Source organism: Kogia breviceps, chromosome 1, assembly GCF_026419965.1.
Source record: "Kogia breviceps isolate mKogBre1 chromosome 1, mKogBre1 haplotype 1, whole genome shotgun sequence".
NCBI classification, from domain to species: domain Eukaryota; kingdom Metazoa; phylum Chordata; class Mammalia; order Artiodactyla; family Physeteridae; genus Kogia; species Kogia breviceps.
This window is the reverse complement of record NC_081310.1, coordinates 22,849,558-22,872,280: the sequence shown is the minus strand read 5'-3', so window position 1 is coordinate 22,872,280 and position 22,723 is coordinate 22,849,558. Positions and strand designations below refer to the sequence as shown.

General features: G+C 35.3%; 1 protein-coding gene across 1 annotated transcript in view; it reads left to right on the top strand.

Annotated features, from left to right (window-relative positions):
• Positions 1-22,723, top strand: part of LIN9 (lin-9 DREAM MuvB core complex component) — a 100,938-nt gene that overhangs the window by 44,559 nt on the left and 33,656 nt on the right. Inside the window, exons 8-11 of the mRNA XM_059065742.2 lie at positions 15,054-15,187; positions 16,619-16,738; positions 17,595-17,696; positions 21,673-21,753. Of these exons, the coding sequence (XP_058921725.1) occupies positions 15,054-15,187; positions 16,619-16,738; positions 17,595-17,696; positions 21,673-21,753 (437 nt within the window). The remainder of the gene's footprint in view (positions 1-15,053; positions 15,188-16,618; positions 16,739-17,594; positions 17,697-21,672; positions 21,754-22,723) is intronic.

Here is a 22,723-nt window from a genome sequence, read left to right as displayed (position 1 = left end):
CAAATGGGACCTAATTAAACTTAAAAGCTTTTGCACAACAAAGGAAACCATTGGCAAAATGAAAAGACAACCTACTGAATGGGAGAAAATATTTCAAATGATATGACTGATAAGGGGTTAATATCCAAAATATATAAATATTTCATACAACTCAATATTGAAAAAACTACCTGATTAAAAAAAATGGGCAGAAGACCTGAATAGATATTTTTCCAAAGAAGACATACAGATGGCCAACAGGCACATGAAAAGATACCCAACATCATTAATCATCAGAGAAATTCAAATCAAAACCACAATGAGATATCACCTCACACCTGTCAGAATGACTGTCATCAGAAAGACCACCATTAACAAGTGTTGGTAAGGACATGGAGAAAAGGGAGTACTTGTACACTGCTGGCAGGAATGTAAGTTGGTGTATCCACTGTGGAAAGCAGTATAGAGGTGCCTCAAAAAAATAAAAACAGAACTACCATATGATCCATCAATTCCATTCCTAGGTGTATATCCAGAAAAGATGAAAACTTTAATTTGAAAAGATACATGCAACCCAATGTTCGCAGCTGCATTATTTACAATAGCCAAGATATGGAAGTAACCTATGTTGCTAATAAAACAGAAACAGACTCACAGATATAGAGAACAAACTAGTGGTTACCAGTGAGGAGCGGTGTAGGGGAGGGGAAAGATAGGGGTAAGTGATTAAGAGGTACAAACTACTAAGTATAAAAGAAATAAACTACATGGATGTATTGTACAGCACAGTGAATATAGCCAATATTTTGTGATAAATTTAAATGAAGTATAAGCTATAAAATTTTGAATCACTATGTTGTATACCTGAAACTAATATAATATTGTAATTCAACTATACCTCAATTTTTTAAAAATGAAAGTGTTTTAATACTGTATTATGAATATGACAGTAAAACTGTATGCCATAAAACTTTTATAATGATTCATTCATTAATGTATATGCCAGGCTACCATGAAGCCATCATATTGATTACACTAGACTACTCTAAAGCAATTTGTGTTGCTTTTTCTTCATTATCAATGCATGAATCATTGTACCTGTAAATAAAAATGAATTTCTTTTTCACATTATCTTTTCTCTTCTTGATGTCTAGTTTTAGTAATATGCGCAACATGTAAAGCATTTTGTAATATCATATAAGACAATATTGATGTAGGTACTGAGACATGATTCATCTTGTAAACAGACAATGTAAACTTATGGTATTGATAAAAATATACAGTACTATAAATGTATTTTCTCTTCTTTATGATTTTCTTAATAACTTTTTTTATCCCTAGCTTACTTTATTGTAAGAATACAGTGTTTAGTACTTATAACATACAAAATATGTGTTAATTGCCGTTTATGTTATCTGTAAGGCTTGCAGTCAACAGTAGGCTATTAGTAGTTAAGTTTTGGGTTATACTCTTGAGTTAAAAGTTATACACAGATTTTCAGCTGCTCAGGGGATATCACCACTCCTAATCCCCATGTTGTTAAAGGGTCAACTGTATGTGCTGTCTTCAAGAGTTGTCCTTGAAATATAAAAATCACAGACAGGTTAAAAGCAAAAGAATGAAAAATATATGCCAATCAGATATTAACAATAGGAAGTTGAAGTGGCTATGTTAACATCAGACAAAATAGATTTCAAGACAAAGAGTATTACCAGAGAGAGGAGATACTTGATAATGATTGAAAGAGCACTTCATTAGAAGAACACAACAAATTCTAATATATATTTATTAGTAGGCCCCTAATAACAGAAGTTCAAAATACTTAAAGCAAAAAGTAAGACAACTAAAGGAAGAAATATACAGGTCGACAATTATAGTTGTAGATTTTAACAACTCTCTACCAGTAATTGAGAACAGGAAAAAAAAAAATCAGTACAACTATAGAGAATTAAAATAGCACTACTGGGCTTCCCTGGTAGGACAACGGTTAAGAATCTGCCTCCCAATGCAGGGGACACAGGTTCGAGCCCTGGTCTGCAAAGATCCTACGTGCCGCAGAGCAACTAAGCCCGTGTGCCACAACTACTGAGCTTGCGCTCTAGAACCTGCGAGCCACAACTACTGAAGCCCGCATGCCTAGACCCTGTGCTCTGCCACAAGAGAAGCCACCGCAGTGAGAAGCCCGTGCACCGCAATGAAGAGTAGCCCCTGCTCACTGCAACTAGAGAAAGCCCACACGCAGCAATGAAGACCCAATGCAGCCAAAAATAAAATTAATTAATTTTTTAAAAAAAGAATAGCACTACCAATCATGATATTTAATTGATATTTTTAGAGCAGTGTACCCCAGCACTGCAGAATATATAATCTTTGCACATGCTTAGGCTTTGTTTGTCAAGATAAATCATATGCTGGCCTATTAACACATGTCAATAAGTTTTGAAAGATTGAAATCATATACAGTGTACAGAATTTCTCTGAGCACAACAGAATTTAATCAGAAATTGAAACAGTAAGATCTCTGAAAATATCCAAGTATTTGGGAATGAAACATCATACTTTAAATAATTCATAAGTAAATGGAGAAAATCTCAAGGGAAAACCACAAATATTTTAAATTGAAAGCTAATAAATATACCAAATATAAACATTTGTGGGGTGCAACTAAAGAAGTATATAGAGGAAACTTTTACATTTTTAAATACATCAGAAGGAAATGCTTATATACATTTTTAAAAGGTATAAATTTCTATTTTTACCTTAAGAAGCTAAAGAACAAGCCCACAGCTAATGTCATACTCAACAGGGAAAGAGTGAAAGCTTTTTCTCTAAACATCAAGAACAAGACAAGTGTGACAATATAGTGCTGGAAGTCCAAACCAGAGCAGTCAGGCAAGGAAAAAGAAGGTGTCAAACCCAAAAGGAAGAAGTAAAATTATCTCTGTTTGCAGATGACATGATCTTATATAGAGAAGACCCTAAAGACTCTACAAAAAACTATAAGAACTGGTAAATGAATTCAGTAAAGCCAGGATATGAAACCAACATACAATAATCGGTTGTGTTTCTATACACTGAAGACAAAATATCTGAAAAAGAAAATAAGGAAACAGTCTCATTCATGATGTCTCCAAAAGCAATGGAATACTTAGGAATAATTTTAACCAAGGACATAAAACATCTGTACACTGAAAATTAAAAGACATCGATGAAAGAAATTGAAGAAGGCAAAAATAAAAGGAAAGATATCCCATGTTCATGGATTGGAAAACTTAATATTGTTTTAAACAATTCATACTTCCTAAAGCCATCTATAGATTCAGTGCAATCCCTATGAAAACTCCAGTGGCATTTTTTACAGATATAGAACAATCAGTCCTAAAATTTATGTGGTACCACATAAAAAAGACCTGACCAACCAAGGCAATCTTGAGAAAGAGGAACAAAGTTGGGACACTCAAATGTCTTGATTTCAAGCTATATTACAAAGCTATAGTAATCAAAATAGTATGGGACTGGCATAAAATAGACACATAAACCAATGGAACAGAACTGAACCCCCCTAGAAAACCCCATGAATATATGGTCAACTGATATTTGACAAGGCAACCAAGAATACTCAGTGGGGAAAAGACAGTCTCTTCGATAAATGGTCTTGGGAAAACTAGATATTCACATGCAGAAGAATAAAACTGGCCTCCTGTCTTACACCTCTCATAAAAATAAACTCAAAGTAGATTAAAGTCTTAAATGTAAGCCCTGAAACTATTAAATTACTAGAAGAAAACACAGAGGAAAAGCCCCTTGACATTGGTCTTAGCAATGGTTTTTTTTTTTTTTTGATATGACACCAAAAACAAAGGAATAGAAGCAACAATCAGCAAGTAGGACTACATCAAACTATAAAAAGCTTCTACACAGCCAAAGAAACAATCAACAAAATAAAAAGGCAACCTACAGAATGGGAGAAAAGATTTGCAAATCATATATCTGATAAGAAGTTAATATTCAAAATATGTAAGGGACTCATACAACTCAACAATAAAAAGACGACCTGATTAGAAAATGGGCAGAGGAGCTGAATAGACATTTTTCCAAACATGACACATAGATGGCGAACAGGTACATGAAAAGATGCTCAACGTCGCTAATCATCTGGGAAATGCCACAGTGAGATGGCACCTCACACCTGTTAGAATGGCTATTATCAAAAAAGCAAGAAATAACAAGTGTTGGAAAGCATGTGGAGAAAAGAGAACCCTTGTGGATTGGTAGTGGAAATGTAAATCAGTGTAGCCACTATGTAAAACAGTAAGGAAGTTCCTCAAAAAATTAAAAATAGAAGTACCACATGATCCAGCAATACTGCTTCTGGGTGTTTATCCAAAGGAAACAAACTCACTGTCTCATAAGATACATGCACCCCCCCCCATGTTCGTTGCAGCATTATTTACGATAACTAAGGCATGGAAACAGCCTAAGTGTCCACTGACAGATGAATGGAGAAAGAAAATAAGGTGTATACAGTTGACCCTCCCTTGAACAATGCAGGGAGTAGGGGTGCTCATCTCCCATGCAGTCTAAAATTCACAAACACTCAGCCCTCCATATCTGCAGTTACATATCTGCAGGTTCAACCAACCATGGATCATGAAGTACAGTAGTATTTACAACTGAAAAAAATCTATGTGTAAGTGGACCCCTGAAGTTCAAACTTGTGCTGTTTAAGGGTCAGCTGTATATACAATGGAATATTATTTGGCCATGAAAAAGGAGAAAATCCTACCATTTGCAACAACATGGATGAATCTTGAGGGCATTGATAAGTGAAATGTCAGAAAAAAACAAGTACCCTGTGATTCCACTTATATGAGCTTCTTAAAATAGTCACAGTCACAGAGACAGAAAATAGAATGGTGGTTGCCAGCGGCTGGTGGGGAGGGATGAATGGGGAGTTACTGTAATGGGTGTAGAGTTTCAGTTTTACAAGATGAAAAGTGTTATAGATATGAGTGATGATTGAACAACATTATTAATATTTAATACCACTGAACTCTACACTTAAGAATGGTTAAGATGATAACTTTTTAGTGTATTTTACTACAACAAAATAATTGAAAAAATAATATCAAGAGAATGAGAAGAGAAGCCACAGACTGGGGCAAAATATATGCAAAGGACATATCTGATAAAGGACTGTTATCCAGAATATGCAAAGGACTCTTAAAACTTAATAATAGGAAAGCTAACAACCTGATTAAAAAATGGAGAAAAGATCTGACCAGGTACCACACCAAAGCAGATATACTCTCATACTGTTGGTGGGAATATAAATTGGTGCAGCCACTATGGCAAAAAGTATGGAGATTCCTGAAAAAATTAAGAATAGAACTATAACACACACCAAAAAAAGAACTATCATATGATCCAGCTAATTAACTTTTGAGTATTTATTTAAAGAATACAAAAACACTAAATCAAAAAATTACATACACCCCTCTGTTCATCACAGCATTATTTATAATAGCCAAGATATGGAAACAACCTAAGTGCCCATTGTTGAATAAATGGATAAAGATGTGTGTGGGGTGTGTGTGTGTGTGTGTGTGTGTGTGTGTGTGTGTGTGTGTGTGTGTGTGTGTGTGTGTAAAATATACAGTGGAATGCTACTTAGCCATGAAAAATGAAATCTTGCCATTTGTGAGAATATGGATGGATCTTGAGGGTGTTATGCAAAGTGAAATAAGTCAGAGAAAGACAAATATCATATGATTTCACTTGTATGTAGAATATTAATAAACAAAATGGAAACAAACATAAATACAGAGAGCAGAATAGTATGATTACCAGAGCAGAAGGAGTTGGGAGAAGGGCAAAATGAGGAAAGGGCGGCTGTTGTATGGTGACGGATGGAAACAAAACTTTTGGTGGTGAGCACGTTGTAATATATATAGAAGTCAAAATATAATGTTGTACACCTGAGATTTATATGATCTTATAAATTAATCTCATCTCAATTTTTTAAAAAAGAAAAGATATACAAATGGCAAATAGGCACATGAAAAGATGTGCCACATCATATGTCATCAGGGAAATGGAAATTAAAACAATGAAATACCATTATACACCTATTAGAAAAGCCAAAATCAAGAACTTGACAATACCAAACGAGAATGTGGAGCACAGGAACTTATTTATTACTGGTGGGAATGCAAGATGGTATGGCCACTTTGGAAAACAGTTTGGCAATTTTTTTACAAAATTAAACATATTCTTACCACACAGTCCAGCAGTCACACTCCTTCGTGTTTACCCAAATGAGTTCAAAACTTATTTCTCCACAAAAACCTGCATATGGATGTTTATAGCAGCTTTATTCATAATTGCCAACAGTTGGAAGGAACCACTATGTCCTTCATTAGGTGAATAAACTGATACATCCAGACGTGGAATATTATTTGAAGCTGAAATGAAATGAGAGGGAATTCCCTGATGGTCCAGTAGTTAGTAGTCTGCGCTTCCACTGCCGGGGGCCTGGGTTCGATCCCTGGTTGGGTAACTAAGATCCCACAGACTGTGTGGCATGGCCTAAAAAGTAATAATAATAATGACAAAATTCCATGAAGAGATGGAGGAACCTGAAGTGCATATTACTAGGCGAATAAAGCCAATCTGAAAAGGTTACATACTGAATGATTCCAACTGTATGATATTTTAGAAAAGGTAAAACTATGGAGATAGTTGAAAGATGAGGTATTACCAGGGTCTATTGGGAAGAGGGATTAATAAGTGGAGCACAGAGGTTTTTTTAGCGCAGTGAGACTGCTCTGAATGATACTGTAATGATGGGCAGTTACTCAAAACGTATAGAATGTACAACTCCAAGAGTGAACCCTAATGTAAACTATAAACTTTGGGTGATAATAATGTTTCAGCATAGGTTCATAAGCTAACAAAATGTACCACTCTGGTGTGGGATGTTGATAGTGGGAGAGCCTGCTGGGTGTGTCAGGAAGCAGCTATATGGGTTGATAGTAGGGGAAGCTCTTAGGGAGAGTAAAGGTAGGGCATGTATGGGAACTCGGTACTTTCCTCTAAATTTTGATGTGTGTTTAAAACTGCTCCTAAAAAAGTCTTTTTAAAAATCAACTAATGTAATTCCCCATATTTAGTAGCATAAAGTGGAAAAACCACATGGTCCTATCAATAAATAACAAAAAAATCATTTGACAGTATTAATGCCCACTCATGATAAAACTCTCAACAAACTAGAAATAAAAGGGAACTTCCTCAACCTGACAAAGTTAATATATGAAAAAATCAATGTGCAACTACATACTTAATGGTGAAATTTTGAATGCTTTGCCACTAAGATGGGGAACAGTACAAGGATACACTTACGATCTGTATACAGCATTCTGCTAGATACAGTGAAATAATACAAGAAAAAAATAGAAATCATAAAGTTTGGAAGAAGTAAAACTGTCTCTTTTCACAGATGACATGATTACCCATATGAAAATCCTAAGGAATCCACAAATCAAGGACTAAAATTAATAAGATGAATTTTTTGCAAGGTCTTTGGATATAAAATCAATATGAAAATTAGTTGTATTTCTGTTATAATAAGGCAACAACTAGAAAATGACATTTTAAAAAATGACACTATTGACAATAGCATAAAAAACCTCAATAATTAGAGAGATAAAGCATGTCATGGATTGGAAAACTCAGTATTGTTAAAAATGTCAGTTCTGCCAAGACTGATCTTAGAGGTAAACAGTCTAAATCACAGCAGGCCTTTTTCTTTTTCTTTTCTTTTCTTTTCCTTTTTTTTTTTTTGAAAATGTCTTGCTTATTCTAATGTCTGTGAAAATGGGAAGGATAGTTTAATCCAGAAATAGATCCACACATATGTCCAGTTGACTTTCTGAAGGTACCAAAGCATTTCAATGGAAAGGAAGGGCATTTCAATAAATAATGATTGATCAACTAGGTATATATACGGAAATAAAATGAACCTTGACCTTTCCTCATGCTATACAAAAAACTTAATCTAAGATGGACCAAAGGGCTAAACCTAAAAGCCCAAACTGTAAAGCTTCTATAAGTAAACACAGGAAAATATCTTGTGATCTCTAAGTAGGCAGAGATTTCTTGGATGTGACAAAAAAGTAATTATCAAAAAAGAAAAATAAAGGTGATTTTTAGGTTTAACTCAAATTTAAAACTTCTGCCCACTAAAAGCCAACATTAAGAAAATAAATAGGCAAGCCATATACTGGGAAAAAAATATTTCCAAATCATATATCTGAAAAGGGACTATATCTAGAAAACATAAAGAACTCTATTATTTAGTAATAAAAACATAAGTAATCCAATTCAAAAAATAGACAAAACACTTGAGTAGAGACTTCCCAGAGGAAGATGAATGGCCAGTAAGCATGTGAAAAAGTACTCAATATCAGTAGTCATCAAGGAAGTGCAAATTAAAATCATAGTAAAATACCACTGCACACACCAGAATGGCTAAAATTGAAACTACTGATAACATCAAATGTTGACAAGGATGTGGAGCTACCATAATTCATATACATTGTTGATAGGATGGTATACCACTTTGGAGTAAAGCATGACAATTTTTTTTTTTTTTTTTTGTGGTACGCGGGCCTCTCACTGTTGTGGCCTCTCCCGTTGCAGAGCACAGGCTCCGGACGCGCAGGCCTAGCAGCCATGGCTCACGGGCTTAGTTGCTCCGCGGCATGTGGGATCTTCCCGGACCAGGGCACGAACCCGTGTCCCCTGCATCGGCAGGCAGATTCTCAACCACTGCGCCACCAGGGAAGCCCAAGTTTAAGTATTTTTAAAAGTCTTTGAGCCGGTTAAGTAAAACTGGATAGAACTTGAACAGATAGATACTCCTGTAATAATAGGGGAGCCTGACTTCAAATATAGATCTGTGGTAGAGGGACATAAATGACATCCATATAAAAATATGGAAATATCTTCTTGATTTATAAAGGCAATGCATTCTCAAAAAAAAAAAGAAGAAAAAAACACAGAAGTGTAGAAAGTGAGTTTCCCCTGAAGTTTTATAAATCTTCCTCTAAAGTTTGATGTATGTAAGTATACATTATATGCCAGAACATAAGATGGTCCTCCCTCCAAATTATATTTGAGTTCTTATACTTTTCGTATTATAAGTATTCTCTCAGTTTATTTTGCATAACCAAGCCTGCTTGGTGAAGACTCACTGATTTCTGATTTCATTTTGTTGCAGTTGGAGAAAGTACTTTGTATGATTTTACTTCTTTTAAAGTTGTTGAGACTTGTTTTATGACCTAGCATTTGGTCTGTCTTAGAGAATGCCCCATGTATGTTTCAAAAAACTGTATTTTGCTGTTGGGTTGAGCATTGTGTATATGTTAGGTCAAATCGATTGATAGTGTTGTACATGTCTTCCATATTCTTACTGATTTTTCTGTTCTATTGTTGTATCAGTTACTGAAAGATGAATATTAAAATAACTATAATTGTTGAACTCTTTACCATTTCATCAGATTTTGCTTCAGGTATTTTGGTGCTCTGTTATGGTGCATATATATTTATATTTGTCATATTTTCTTGCTATATTGACCCTGTTATCATTATGAAATGGCCCTCTTTGTTTCCAGTAGTATCCCTTATTTTAAATTTTCATTAATATAGTCATTCCAGTACTCTGTTGTTACTGTGGTAAATCTTTTTCCATCCTTTTACTTTAAATCTATTTGAATGTATGAATCTAAAGTGTGTCTCGGCTTCCCTGGTGGCGCAGTGGTTGAGAATCTGCCTGCTAATGCAGGGGACATGGGTTTGAGCCCTGGTCTGGGAGGATCCCACATGCCACGGAGCAACTAGGCCCGTGAGCCACAACTGCTGAGTCTGCACGTCTGGAGCCTGTGCTCCGCAACAAGAGAGGCCGCGATAGTGAGAGGCCCATGCACCGCGATGAAGGGTGGCCCCCGCTTGCCACAACTAGAGAAAGCCCTCAGACAGAAACGAAGACCCAACACAGCAAAAATAAATCTACCCCCAACATCTTCTTTAAAAAAATAAAAAATAAAAAAATAAAGTGTGTCTCAGACACATGTAGAAATATATAAACAGCTTATAGATGAGTCTTGTTCTATTGCAGTCAGTCTGCAAACCTCTGCCTTTTTAAAAATTTAAGAAATTTTTATCTAATTGTATTTTTTTATTGAGGTATAATTGACATCTAACATCATATTAGTTTCAGGTGTACAACATAATGATTCAATATTTGTATATGTTGCAAAATGATCACCACAGTAAGTCTAGTTAATATCCATTACCACACATAGTTACCAAAAAAGTTACAACTTTTAATATCTACTTTTTTAGCAACTTTCAGATATATGATTCAATATTATTAACTATGGTCACCATGTTGTACATTACCTCCCCATGACATTTTTTGTTTTATGTACATTTACAATTAAAAAAAAAATTTTTATTGAAATATAGTTGATTTACAATGTGTTAGTTTCAGGTGTACAGCAGAGTGATTCAGTTATATGTGTATACGTGTGCGTGCGTGCGTGTGTGTGTGTGTGTGTGTGTGTATTCTTCGCCATTATAGGTTATTACAAGATATTGAGTGTAGTTCTCTGTGCTGTACAGTAGGTCCTTATTGGTTGTGTATTTTATATAGACTTACTTATTTTATAACTGGAAGTTTGTACCTTTTGACCTCTTTCACCCTCTGCTTTTTGATCAGTGGTTAGTCTATTCACATTTTATGTAATAATTGATATGCTTGCATTTATGCCTGTCGTGCTATTTGTTTACAATATGTCTCATATCCTTTATTTTCCTTTACCTCCTTTCCTGCATTCTTTTGTGTTAAACAAATACTGTTTAGGATACAATTAGTATACAAATTTTACTTAGTATAGTTATATAGTTAGTGTCTGTATATTAGTATACAAATGTAGTATACAATTTTAATTTCTCTGTTGTTATTTTTAGGTATTTTTTTAGGGTTTTGTGTGTATGTGTGTGTTAGTTGTTCTGGGAAATAAATATGCAGTTTTAACATCACAATCTACTTAAGATTAATACTGAATTAATTCTGATAAAATGTAGCAGATTTACTCCAATATAGCTCCATTTTCTCCTACTTCCTTTTCACTGTCATCAAACGTGTTACATTAATATCTGTGATAAACCTGAGAATATAGTATTATAATTATTGCTTTAAATAATCTTACTTTTTAAAAATGAAATGAATAGAAAAAAAAAAAATGTGTGTGTGGCTTCCCTGGTGGCGCAGTGGTTGAGATTCCACCTGCTGATGCAGGGGACACGGGTTCGTGCCCCGGTCCGGGAAGATCCCACATGCTGCGGAGCAGCTGGGCCTGTGAGCCATGGCCCCTGAGCCTCTGCTCCACAACAGGAGAGGCCACAACAGTGAGAGGCCCGTGTACCACAAAAAAAAAAATGTGTGTGTGTATTTTGTACACACCGTTTTTTGTATGCACCCACATATTTACCATTTCTGGTGTTTTTCTTTTCTTGCTGTGGATTTTAGTTACTGTCTGGTATTATTTTCTTTTATCACAAAGAATGTATTTTAGTATTTCTTCCTAACTTGTCTAGTAGCAACAGATTCTCTCTTTTTATCTGAGAATGTTTCCATTTCTCCTGCATTTGTGAAAAATAGTTTCACAGGATATAGAATTCTTGCCTGATGGTTTTTTCTTGTTAGCACACTGAATATGTCACTCTGTTGCCTTCTGATCTTCATTGTTTCTGATGAGATGTACCTGTTAATTGTGTTGCTCTTCTCCTACATGTGATGAGTCATTTTTCTCTTGAAGCTTTTCTATTGACTATTCTCTCTTTATCCTTGGATTTTGGAAATTTCACTATGATGTGTCTAAGCTTGATACTCTTTATATTTATCCTATCTGGGGTTTATTGAGTTTCATGGGTTAATAGCTTAATTTTTAAAATCAAATATGGGAGATTTTTGGCCATAATTTCTTGCAATTTCCTTTTCTCCTTCTTTCTCTCCTTCCTTTGGGTCTCTCATTACAAATATGTTGGTGCACTTGACATCTTCTTACAGCTCTCCGAGGCTCCCTTCATTTTTCTTCAATCTTTTGTTCTCTGTGTTCTTTGGATTGGATAATTTCTGTTGATCTCTCTTTAATAGATCAGAATCCAGACTTGCTATGATATATTATCTAAAATATTCCCTGATTCTTTTCTTCAAATCTTCTCTTTAACTCTAAAGTTTCTATTTGGTTCTTTTGTATAGTTTCTGTGAAATTCCCTGTTGAGTCATTGTCTTTAATTCTCTGAACATATTTATAAAATCTACTTTTGTAGACTTTGCTAATGTATCATCTGTATCAGTTTCTACTTACTGTACTTTCATCCTGAGTAAGAATCATGCTTTTTTATTTCATTACATATCTAGTAATTTTTGGTTGAAAATAGATATTTTAGATAATATATTGTAGCAACTCTGTAATTTTTGGAGAATCGTTTTTACTTAGTAACTTGCCTATGCAACCACTGATGTCTCTGCTCAGTTTTTTGGGTTTTTTTTTACTCTTTTATTTATTTTTAAGCTTGCTTCCTAGGGAATGTTCCTGTGTCTGCATAACTTAGTGGCCAACCAATGACTTAGGCAGAGATTGTACTCAAACATCTTAATCCAGAAAGGCCTCAGACTGATCTCTGTGTGGACTTGGGAAACACATACAAAGTTGCTGTCCGTTTTCAGGTCATCCTTAGCTTTTACTTTTTACCAGACTTTCTTAGGTCTTTCCCACCCAATCACATAGTTTTCCACTTAGGCAAGAATTTATGGAGAGTTTATTTCAGTCTTTTTATGGCTCTCTAGTTTCCAGGATCTCCCTGTTAAATTCCTAGCTATTCTGCCAGTCATCTCAGACAGGACTCCCTCTTAGGCTTGCAAAGTTGTGGGGTTTTCTTATTCTTTCCTGATCGAGTTTGCCAGTCTTAACTAGCACAGTCACAGGTTTTTACCCACTGGTCCACATCCTGTCTGCCCCTCTGGCAACAAACAACACTGTTTCCATGACCAACCATACACTAGAGAAACTCTTTTTACCAACCAAACTGTTGGTAATGGTAGAGTGAATAGCCTCTTGCAAAAAGGCCACTGAGTTCACCTGTCCCTAACAAGCTCTAGCAATTTTTCAACAGTAATCATTTCTTAATTGTTTTCTGCATTTGGCCCATTTCTAGTACCCTGAAATGGTTGTCGTTGACAATCTTGTACAGGTTTATACAAGTCTTTTGCAGAGAGGAATCACCAACCTCTTCACGCTGCCATAGCTGGAGGTCCTTTTCTATATTTGTGTTTGTTTACTCAATTTTATTACTCATATCTTCTGTATACCTGTTTACTTTTCCTTTAATTGGTCTGTCAAAGACTGAGAATGATATTTTTTTAACTTTTTATTTTTCATTGGAGTGTAGCTGATTAATGATGTTGTGACAGTTTCAGGTGCACAGCAAAGCAACTCAGCCATACATATACCTGTTTCCATTCTCCCTCAGACTCCCCTCCCATCCAGACTGCCACATAACATTGAGCAGAGTTCCCTGTGCTATACAGTGGGTCCTTGTTGGTTATCCATTTTAAATATAGCCGTGTGTACATCTCAATCCCAAACTCCCCAACTATCCCTTCCTGCCACCCTTCCCCACTGGTAACCATAAGAGAATGATATTTTAGTCTTCTACAATTGAGTTTTTATCAGTTGATCCTTTTAAATAGTTTTGCATTGAATATTTGTATTTTATTTGAATGATATCATTGGGACTTTCCTGGTGGTCCAGTGGCTAAGACTCCGCATTTCCAATGCAGGGAGGCACAGGTTTGATCCCTGGTTGGGGAACTAATATCCCACATGGCACACACCGTGGCCAAAAAAAATTAAAACATAAAAAATAAATACTATCTTTATACGTTTTTATGTTTATAAGATGTGTCACTTTGCCCAGTTTAATGCCTTAAATGCTACTGTTCTTATATTTTTCACTCATGCTGGATGTTTGCTTGGATTTTCCTATGTTACTTCAGACTGGATTTAAATAATAGTGACACAAGAATTCATCTGTGTGAGGGATCCCCAAGACCACCCCCAGATTTGGTTTGGTGATTCACTAGAAAGACTCAGAGTACTTGGCAAATAGTTGTACTCATGGCCATGGCTTATCACAGAAAAGGATATAAAGCAAAATAAGCAAAGGGAAAAGTACATGGAGCCAAAGTTCAGAGGAAGACAGGTACAAGCTTCCAAGAGTCCCCTCCCTGTAGTGTCACACAAGACTTGCATAATTCCTTCAGCAGCAAGTTGTAGCAGCACTTGTGAAATGTTGTCTACCAGGGAAACTCATTAGAAAGTCAATGCCCAAGGTTTTTACAGGGGGCCGGTTAGTAGGCACCTTCTGCCCGACACATACAAGAATTGGAAAGCAGGTAACCACATTGTTTGCACAGTCTAGGCACAGTAAACCACCTTTCTTAGTATGGGAACAATGGGAACACTCCCAAAATTCAAGTACCCAGAAGTCAATGTTATAGGCAACCCTTTCTAAGGTTAGCAGTCTGAAACCTAGTAAATCTCTTCTGCATAGCACCATTGTCTTATTTTTTCTTTTTTTCAGTTGAACTACTACTAGTGTTTCATTCATGAGTATAATGACCAAATTTGTTGACTTTTTTTTTTTGCAATTCAAGGTTTAAAGCAATGGTATGATGTTAAAATATTTTCCCCTTAGTTTGGTAGCTATATGATTTCATTCATATATCAAATTAGGGATCACCATTTATAGTTTTGTTTTCTGTTTCAAAAAATTTTGTTGTTCCTTTAAGCCTAAAATAAAGTACATGCTTTTTTTGAAACTTTAATAGACAACAGTACTTACTATACTTTCTCCACTTTGAATTACATGCTTGGAGCAGTTTTGTATGTGACAGTTTTCTGTATCTCCTAAATATCATAATGCCTTTTTGTTTCTTTTTTCAGCACGATTACGTGGTGTTCATGATGGTCTGTTCACTGGACAGATAGATGCTGTGGATACTCTTAATGCTACTTATAGAGTAACTTTTGATAGGGCAGGGCTTGGAACTCATACTATCCCTGACTATGAAGTTCTTGTAAGTATTGTTTCATAATACACATGTTTTATGCCTATTAAATATGTTTTGTAGAGTTTTCTTAGGGATTTATGTATTTATGTATTTGTGTATTTACATAAATATACATAAATACATAAACATAAATACATAATAATTTGTGTATTTATGTATTTATGATAGAATCAAGATTTCAAGTCAAAGAGGAAGAGATCTTTAATGGTTTCCAGCCCTGCTTACTAGACTCCTGGAGCAGAACTATACTTAAGTCTTCCACATTTTCCAGAAGCTAGCATCCGTCTACCAAATTCAGTGTGACACAACTGATCACTCTTGACTAACTAATCTTGGGGAATAAGCTACATAACACTTTCATTTCAGCTGTTGGTATAGTCCTCTTGCAAAACGACTTTAAAAGTATGTTAACATCTTGCACTTCAAAATATGTATTTTTATATGTTCCTATTTTATCCTCAGAGTATGCAGGGTGGTTGTTAATTACCCCCACTTTTTGCATGATGAAATTGAAACATAAGTACGTTAAGTAATTTATTCAAGGCTTTCAAGCTGGATTCTTGCCCTGTTGAGACTGGAATCCACACCTTTGGAACTTCTGATATAGTCCATTAAACTACTGGACCATTATTTCATGATCATGCTTGATTTAGCAATGTCATGGAAATTATATACCTTTCTAATAAGTTAAAATATAAAGGATAAATATAACTCTAATAGTTTTTTTAATGAGTAATGAACTTTTTATAACAAAACTGTTTACCTCTAAGCATTATGGAAATTAAATTGTTCACATTTAGCCTCCCCTTTTTTCATTTATTTATTATAAACTTGATTTTTAAGTGTTGTGAACTTACAATTAAAAATCAAAATTACTTTATAATAGAAGAATAGAAGAATCTTTTTTTTCTGATCTATACTTTTAAAAAAACTGTGACTCTGCTTATTGTAAGGGTTTCTTTATCAAATGTACTTTTAGAGAGGAGTAGGAGAGAAAGAAAATTTGGTCTAAATATAGAGCAAGGTATACCAATCTTAGTTTTTTTCATTAAAGGAGGAAATCTTTAAACCTCCCATTTCAAAAAAGAAAAATTACTTTTCTGTTTCATTAATGTAATTTCCTTTATGAGATCACCCAAACATTTCTCCCTGGCCAGATAAGAATTGCCTTTAATTACAGTGCGTAATATTCAGATAGTCTTTAACACAGAGACAACCAAGGGTGGCCATAGATCACTTTCCTTTCTTTCAGTAGATCACTTTCTTCTGTTTTATGAATTCAGCCTCTTAGTAACAGAGTAGTATCTATACTCTGACTTAAGTTCTAGCCCTTTGATCTTGTAGGTTAATATATTTTATGATAAAATAGAACTGTTATAAAGCTAAACTGATTGGTAAATTTCTTCAAGTTTGGGGGACTATTTTCTTTTCCCATAGAGTAATGAGCCTCATGAGACGATGCCTATTGCTGCCTTTGGACAAAAACAGCGACCTTCTCGATTTTTTATGACTCCACCACGGTTACATTATACTCCTCCTCTCCAGTCACCCATTACAGTAAGTAATATTTTTTAGATGTCACCAGTAGTTTAAATGATTATTATGAATGTAAACTATGTTCTTATGAAATACACATCTATTACAGTAACTTCAGGAGGTGCCCACATTATTTTGAGTTGTCAGATATTAAATAAAAAGTTAATAAAGTAAATAAAATAGTTGCTTCAACTCTGGAAATATTTTCCTTTTCGTAGGATTTTTAATAGAGTAGTAATTATAATAGAATTTGATCTTTATTTAAGAATAAGATACTTCCTTCCTACTGTATAGCACAGAGAACTATATTCAATATCCTGTGATAAACCATAATGGAAAAGAATATGAAAAAAAGAGTATATATGTGCATAACTGAATCACTTTGCTGTACATATATACTCTTTAGCACAACATTGTAAATAAACTATATGTCAATAAAATAAATTTTTTTAAAAATAAGATACTTCTGGGACTTCCCTGGTGGCACAGTGGTTAAGAATCCGCCTGCCAATGCAGGGGACGCAGGTTCATTCCCTGGTGGGAAGATCCCACATGCCACAGAGCAGCTAAGCCCGTGCACCACAACTACTGAGCCTGTGCTGTAGAGCCGGCGAGCCACAACTACTGAGCACCCGTGCCACAACTACTGAAGCCCATGCACCTAGGGCCTGTACTCCGCAGCAAGAGAAGCCACCACAATTAGAAGCCTGCGCACCACAACAAAGAGCAGCCCCCGCTTGCCGCAACTAGAGAAAGCTTGCACACAGCAACGAAGACCCAACACAGCCAAAAATTAATTAATTAATTAATTAATTAAAAACATAGATACTTCCTCTTGAAAAGTCAATGGTTAAATGATTCCCTTTTATTCCCACAGGATAATGACCCCTTACTAGGACAGTCACCTTGGAGAAGTAAAATTTCTGGCTCTGACACAGAAACGCTAGGTGGTTTTCCAGTAGAGTTCCTTATCCAAGTGGTAAGAATTGCTCTGAATATTTTGGTTATTTGTTAAAAAATCTCAATGACTTTTGTGTTATTAAAGTTGAAAATTTTTCTAGGACCAAATATTTTTATACTTTTAAAAATCATTGTGTTGGTTTTAAGAACTCTGTTATTTTCCAGCCAGCTTGAAAATAAGTTATAACAGCAAAAAAAGACTTAGAGATCTATTTTTGTTGGGCTTTTCTTGGGTTTGGTTCTTATTATTTTTCTGTGTTAAGGACTCTAACCTTCTAGTATATGCTCTGTGAAACTGATTGGTTAACTGTTCATAAATTGTATAAGTATAAAGGTTTTTATTTAGTAATCTCAGTGCATCCTACCATTATCAGTCACCTCAACAATTGTGATGTGTTGGCCAGCTCTCTGGTTAGGAGGAACTTTTTTTCTTTTCTGAGACTAGGAATAGCTATTCGTTTGCTAAGTACTTATTGATTAGGCACAAAGAAATCTAAGGCTAAATTGAAACAAGTATAGAATTATTATATAGAACAATTTTCTTGAATAGCCTGACTCTTAAGAATGTAATGTGCTGTTTGTTTTGAAAATTAGATTAAATAAATTATTTAGTTTGTTTTTTTATCAGTAATTTAATGTTTTATTTTCTTTTTATTTTATTTAGTTTGAATCATAGTCTAATAATGTTTGTTTCTTTTTGTTTGAAAAGAAAAACTACTTGGCTTGGGATAGATAGAGTCTTTATAAATAAAAATGTTTATAGCATAATCCATTAAAATATTCATAGTGTTACCTTTTACAACTAATGTTATTTTGAAGAAAAGTCTTGTCATTTGTGTGTATATGTATAACATTTTTTATTCCTTAGTTGTATGTTGTTAATTATCCTTGGAATACAGAATTACACCTTTTAACTTCCAAAGATAGGTAAGATATTTTTATATGAAAAGTTAAAAATATGAAAAGAGCCAAGGCTTATCATTTTCACAAGTAGGACACTTGTGTTTTAAAGAAATTCTTTCTTTTAAATAGTAGAAGTAAAAACAGAGCTAATATGTCATATTTGAGCAAGTGTGTGTAGGGTGAGATGGGGGAAAGAACAGGGGGTCAGGGAGAGGGAGAGGGGCTGGGGGGAGAGAGAGATCCATCGATACACCAGCAGAGGGAGTCAGAGGCTAAATACTAGTACGCTACTTCTAAAGTATTGATGTTTTTATTGATGCTTAGATGGTTGATTGCAGTGCTTAATTTTAACTTCAAAATCTACGTGTAAAAGCCTAGTTAAAACACTGCTTTCATTTTTTAAGCTATCTAGCAGATAAAAATAAAAGTCCTTTTAGGTACTTGTCTTTTGTAATATGTAAAGTTTTATGAAACTCAGATTAGCTCTTGTTAAGCTATGAGATATGTTTTTGTCTTTTTCTGATACTGTTTTCTTATAACAAAATAAACATCATTTTTTTGCAAGTTTTATAATTCATAGTTTACAATGAATTTTCTTAGTGAGGAAACTTTTTCTTTCCTGGGGTTAGGGATTTTGAGGAATGTGAAAGACTGACCCACTTCTTAGAGAGGACTCAGTTTTGAAAAGAATGAAAAGGAAACAGCATGATTTTCTGTCAAAAGCAAGCAAGAAGGGACTTCACTGGTGGCACCGTGGTTAAGAGTCCGCCTGCCAATGCAGGGGACACGGGTTCGAGCTGTGATCCAGGAAGATCCCACATGCCGCTGAGCAACTAAGCCCGTGCGCCACAACTACTGAGCCTGTGCTCTAGAGCCCATGAGCCACAACTGCTGAGCCCGTGAGCCACAACTACTGAAGCCTGAACACCTAGAGCCTGTGCTCCACAACAAAGAGAAGCCACCGCAATGAGAAGCCCGCACACCGCAATGAGTAGCCCCGCTCACCACAACTAGAGAAAGCCCGCGCACAGCAACAAAGACCTAAGGCAGCCAAAAATTAATTAATTAATTAATTAATTAGTTTTAAAAAAACAAGAAACACAAATGAAAATGGGAGAGAGACTGTTGCCTTCATCCCATCTTTTACTGCTTCTAACTCTGAAGAATCACACAAATTTCCATAAAACCCCAACAACTAGAGACAGGGCACCAATCCAGAGCTCTGGAGATACTAATGAGGGTCTGAGTGAATAAGTATGTAACATATCTCACCAGGCCCTCCCTCTACCTGTATCAACTTAGGTCAAGCTTTTAGATTTTTTTTAATTATCAAAAATTTAATGCATATAAAAGCAGACAGGGCACTTCTCTGGTGGCACAGTGGTTAAGAATCCACCTGCCAATGCAGGGTTCACAGCCTCGAGCCATGGTCCAGGAAGATCCCACATGCCACCGAGCAACTAAGCCCGTGCGCCACAACTACTGAGCCTGTGCTCTAGAGCCCATGAGCCACAACTACTGAGCCTGCGTGCTATACGACTGAAGCCCGTGCACCTAGAGCCCATGCTCCACAACTAGAGAAGCCACCAAAATGAGAAGCCTGTGCACTGCAACGAAGAGCAGCCCCCACTCGCCACAGCTAGAGAAAGCCCAAACGTAGCAACGAAGACCCAACACAGACAATAAATAAAATAAATTAATTAATTAAAAAAGAAAAAAGCAGACAGAGTTGTATAATGCACCTCTAGGTACCCATTATCTAGCTATAACAGTTACCAACAACTCCTGGCCAGTTCAGTTTCAGCTATACTCCCACCCACTTTCTCTGTTTTGAGAAATCAGACATCATATCATTTATCTGTAAATATTTCATTATATATCTTTAAGTGGTAAGGGCCCTTTTTTTTTAAGAGACATAACTATATTATCATTATTACATTTAAAAAGTTAACAAAAAAGTCTTAATATCGTCACATATCCAGTCAGCATTCCAGTTCTCCAGTTGTCTCTTAAATGTTGACTGTACTTTTTCCCCATTAACTTATTTGCTGAAGAAACTAGATTATTTGTCCATAGAGTCTCCCGCAGTCTGGATTTTGCTGACTGAATCCTTGTGATCCAACATATTCTTTTGTCTTTTATATTTCATATAAATTGCTCATTGAATATAAAGCTTTGATTTGATTTGGGTTTTTTTATTTGATTGGTGTACTTTTTTTTTTTTTTTTTTTTTTGCGGTACACGGGCCTCTCACTGTTGTGGCCTCTCCCGTTGCGGAGCACAGGCTCCAGATGTGCAGGCTCAGCAGCTATGGCTCACGGGCCCAGCCGCTCCGCAGCATGTGGGATCCTCCCAGACCGGGACACGAACCCGTATCCCCCGCATCGGCAGGCGGACTCCCAACCACCGCGCCACCAGGGAAGCCTGGTGTACTTGTTTTTATGTGACTACTTTTATGTGTGGTTTTGTGTTCTAATAGGATACCCATATTATTTTATCTCTTTTTTTATGTAATGTTGGCTGGTACTAATTATTGATGCCTAGGTCAATTCATTCATTAGGATTGCAAAATGGTGCTATTCTTGTTCTTTGTTTAGTAGCTGAAATAGTTCTATAAGGAAAAAACTTGCCCTAATCTATTATTTGGTTACCTAATGGCATAGTTTGTATAGTATAGGCAGGATAAATGCTTGACTCTTTGTCTTTGTTTTCCAGTTTATGAGTATGGTCACTAGTATTCTCCAACAATGGTTAATTTTGTTTAAGTATCAGTCTGAACTCATGGATTTTAATGTATTTGTGCTTCAGTTAACTGTAGTTATTATTATGATTGGTCCATACATTGTTCCATTTTGGACCAGTGAAAGCTTATTCAGGTTGACTCCTTAATTGTTTTGACATATCCTGGTTACAGTGGATTTTAAAATATCTTCTTCTCAGCCAGTCTGACTTATAAAATAGTGTCTGTGCTATATTTATATTGAAACACTAAAATCTAAAATATCTTGGTGAAAACTTAGAAATTTGACATCTACATGATATACTTTAGTGCCTGTGTTTATTCCAAAACATCTCTTCTTCATTGTCTATAGACCAGATTATCAAAAATTCTCATGATTAAAAAGGAACATATCAAGAAATTAAGGGAAATGAACACAGAAGCAGAAAAACTGGTAAGGATATTTTTTTTCTTTGTTTGCTTGTCTCATTTTAAAATGGTGGGCAGCTTCTATATCTAAAGATTTTAAAATATTTTATGGAAGAAAACCTTGAGATAAATGTTATTTTAAAATCCTGACTTGCTCTCGCTGTCTCTTGTTATACTGAACATATGCTAAGTAAATTAGCAATGCAATACAGTTCATTACCCCAGACCTCCTTATGCCATTGAATAGGATTAATGGATATATATTAGGTTCTTTGACAGTTTGCATGAGTGTAGAATTCCTAGCATTGGTGCGTCTGACTAAGGAAGTCATATTAGCAGAGATTATTAAAAGTGATTCAGAATAAATAAATCAGGAAATATATAGGCTGGTATCTTCAGGTTATCTTGACAGAGCTTATATCCTATTTTATTCATCTAATGAGTACAAAAATGTGAGTCAGTTTTATTCATACGAGAGAATTATCCGAGTTTCTTAAAATGTAGAAAATATTAAGGAAGTTTTTAAATTGTATTGAAAGTCATAACTTGCTTATGGATTTATAGGATGGTGAATAGATTTTATCTCAAGTACCATCTCCAGTTGATTGAAAATGGTTGCAAGGATGTATGAAAGTAAGAGAGAGCTCAGTGACTGGGCTTGGGGGCAATGGGCTGTAGCTAATTACCAATGTCTGTCATGAATGCAGGAATAGGGAGTTGTACCATTAGTCATCTCTTGTATGGAATGGTGTGAGGGGTAGGTGTGGGTAAATAGCTGGACAAGTAGTTACCTAACTGAATGAGGAACAGTCCTTTTAGGATTATGGAATTTTTTTATCTGAACATGACTTTGAATTATCTAATTTGAACCCATCATTTTTATGGAATTGAAAACTGAAGACCAAAGTTGTCAAGGGATTTTGGACTAAGATTATGCTGTTATTTAGTAGTACAGGTACCAGAACAGGCTTCTTAGTCCCAGTTTAACTCATTTA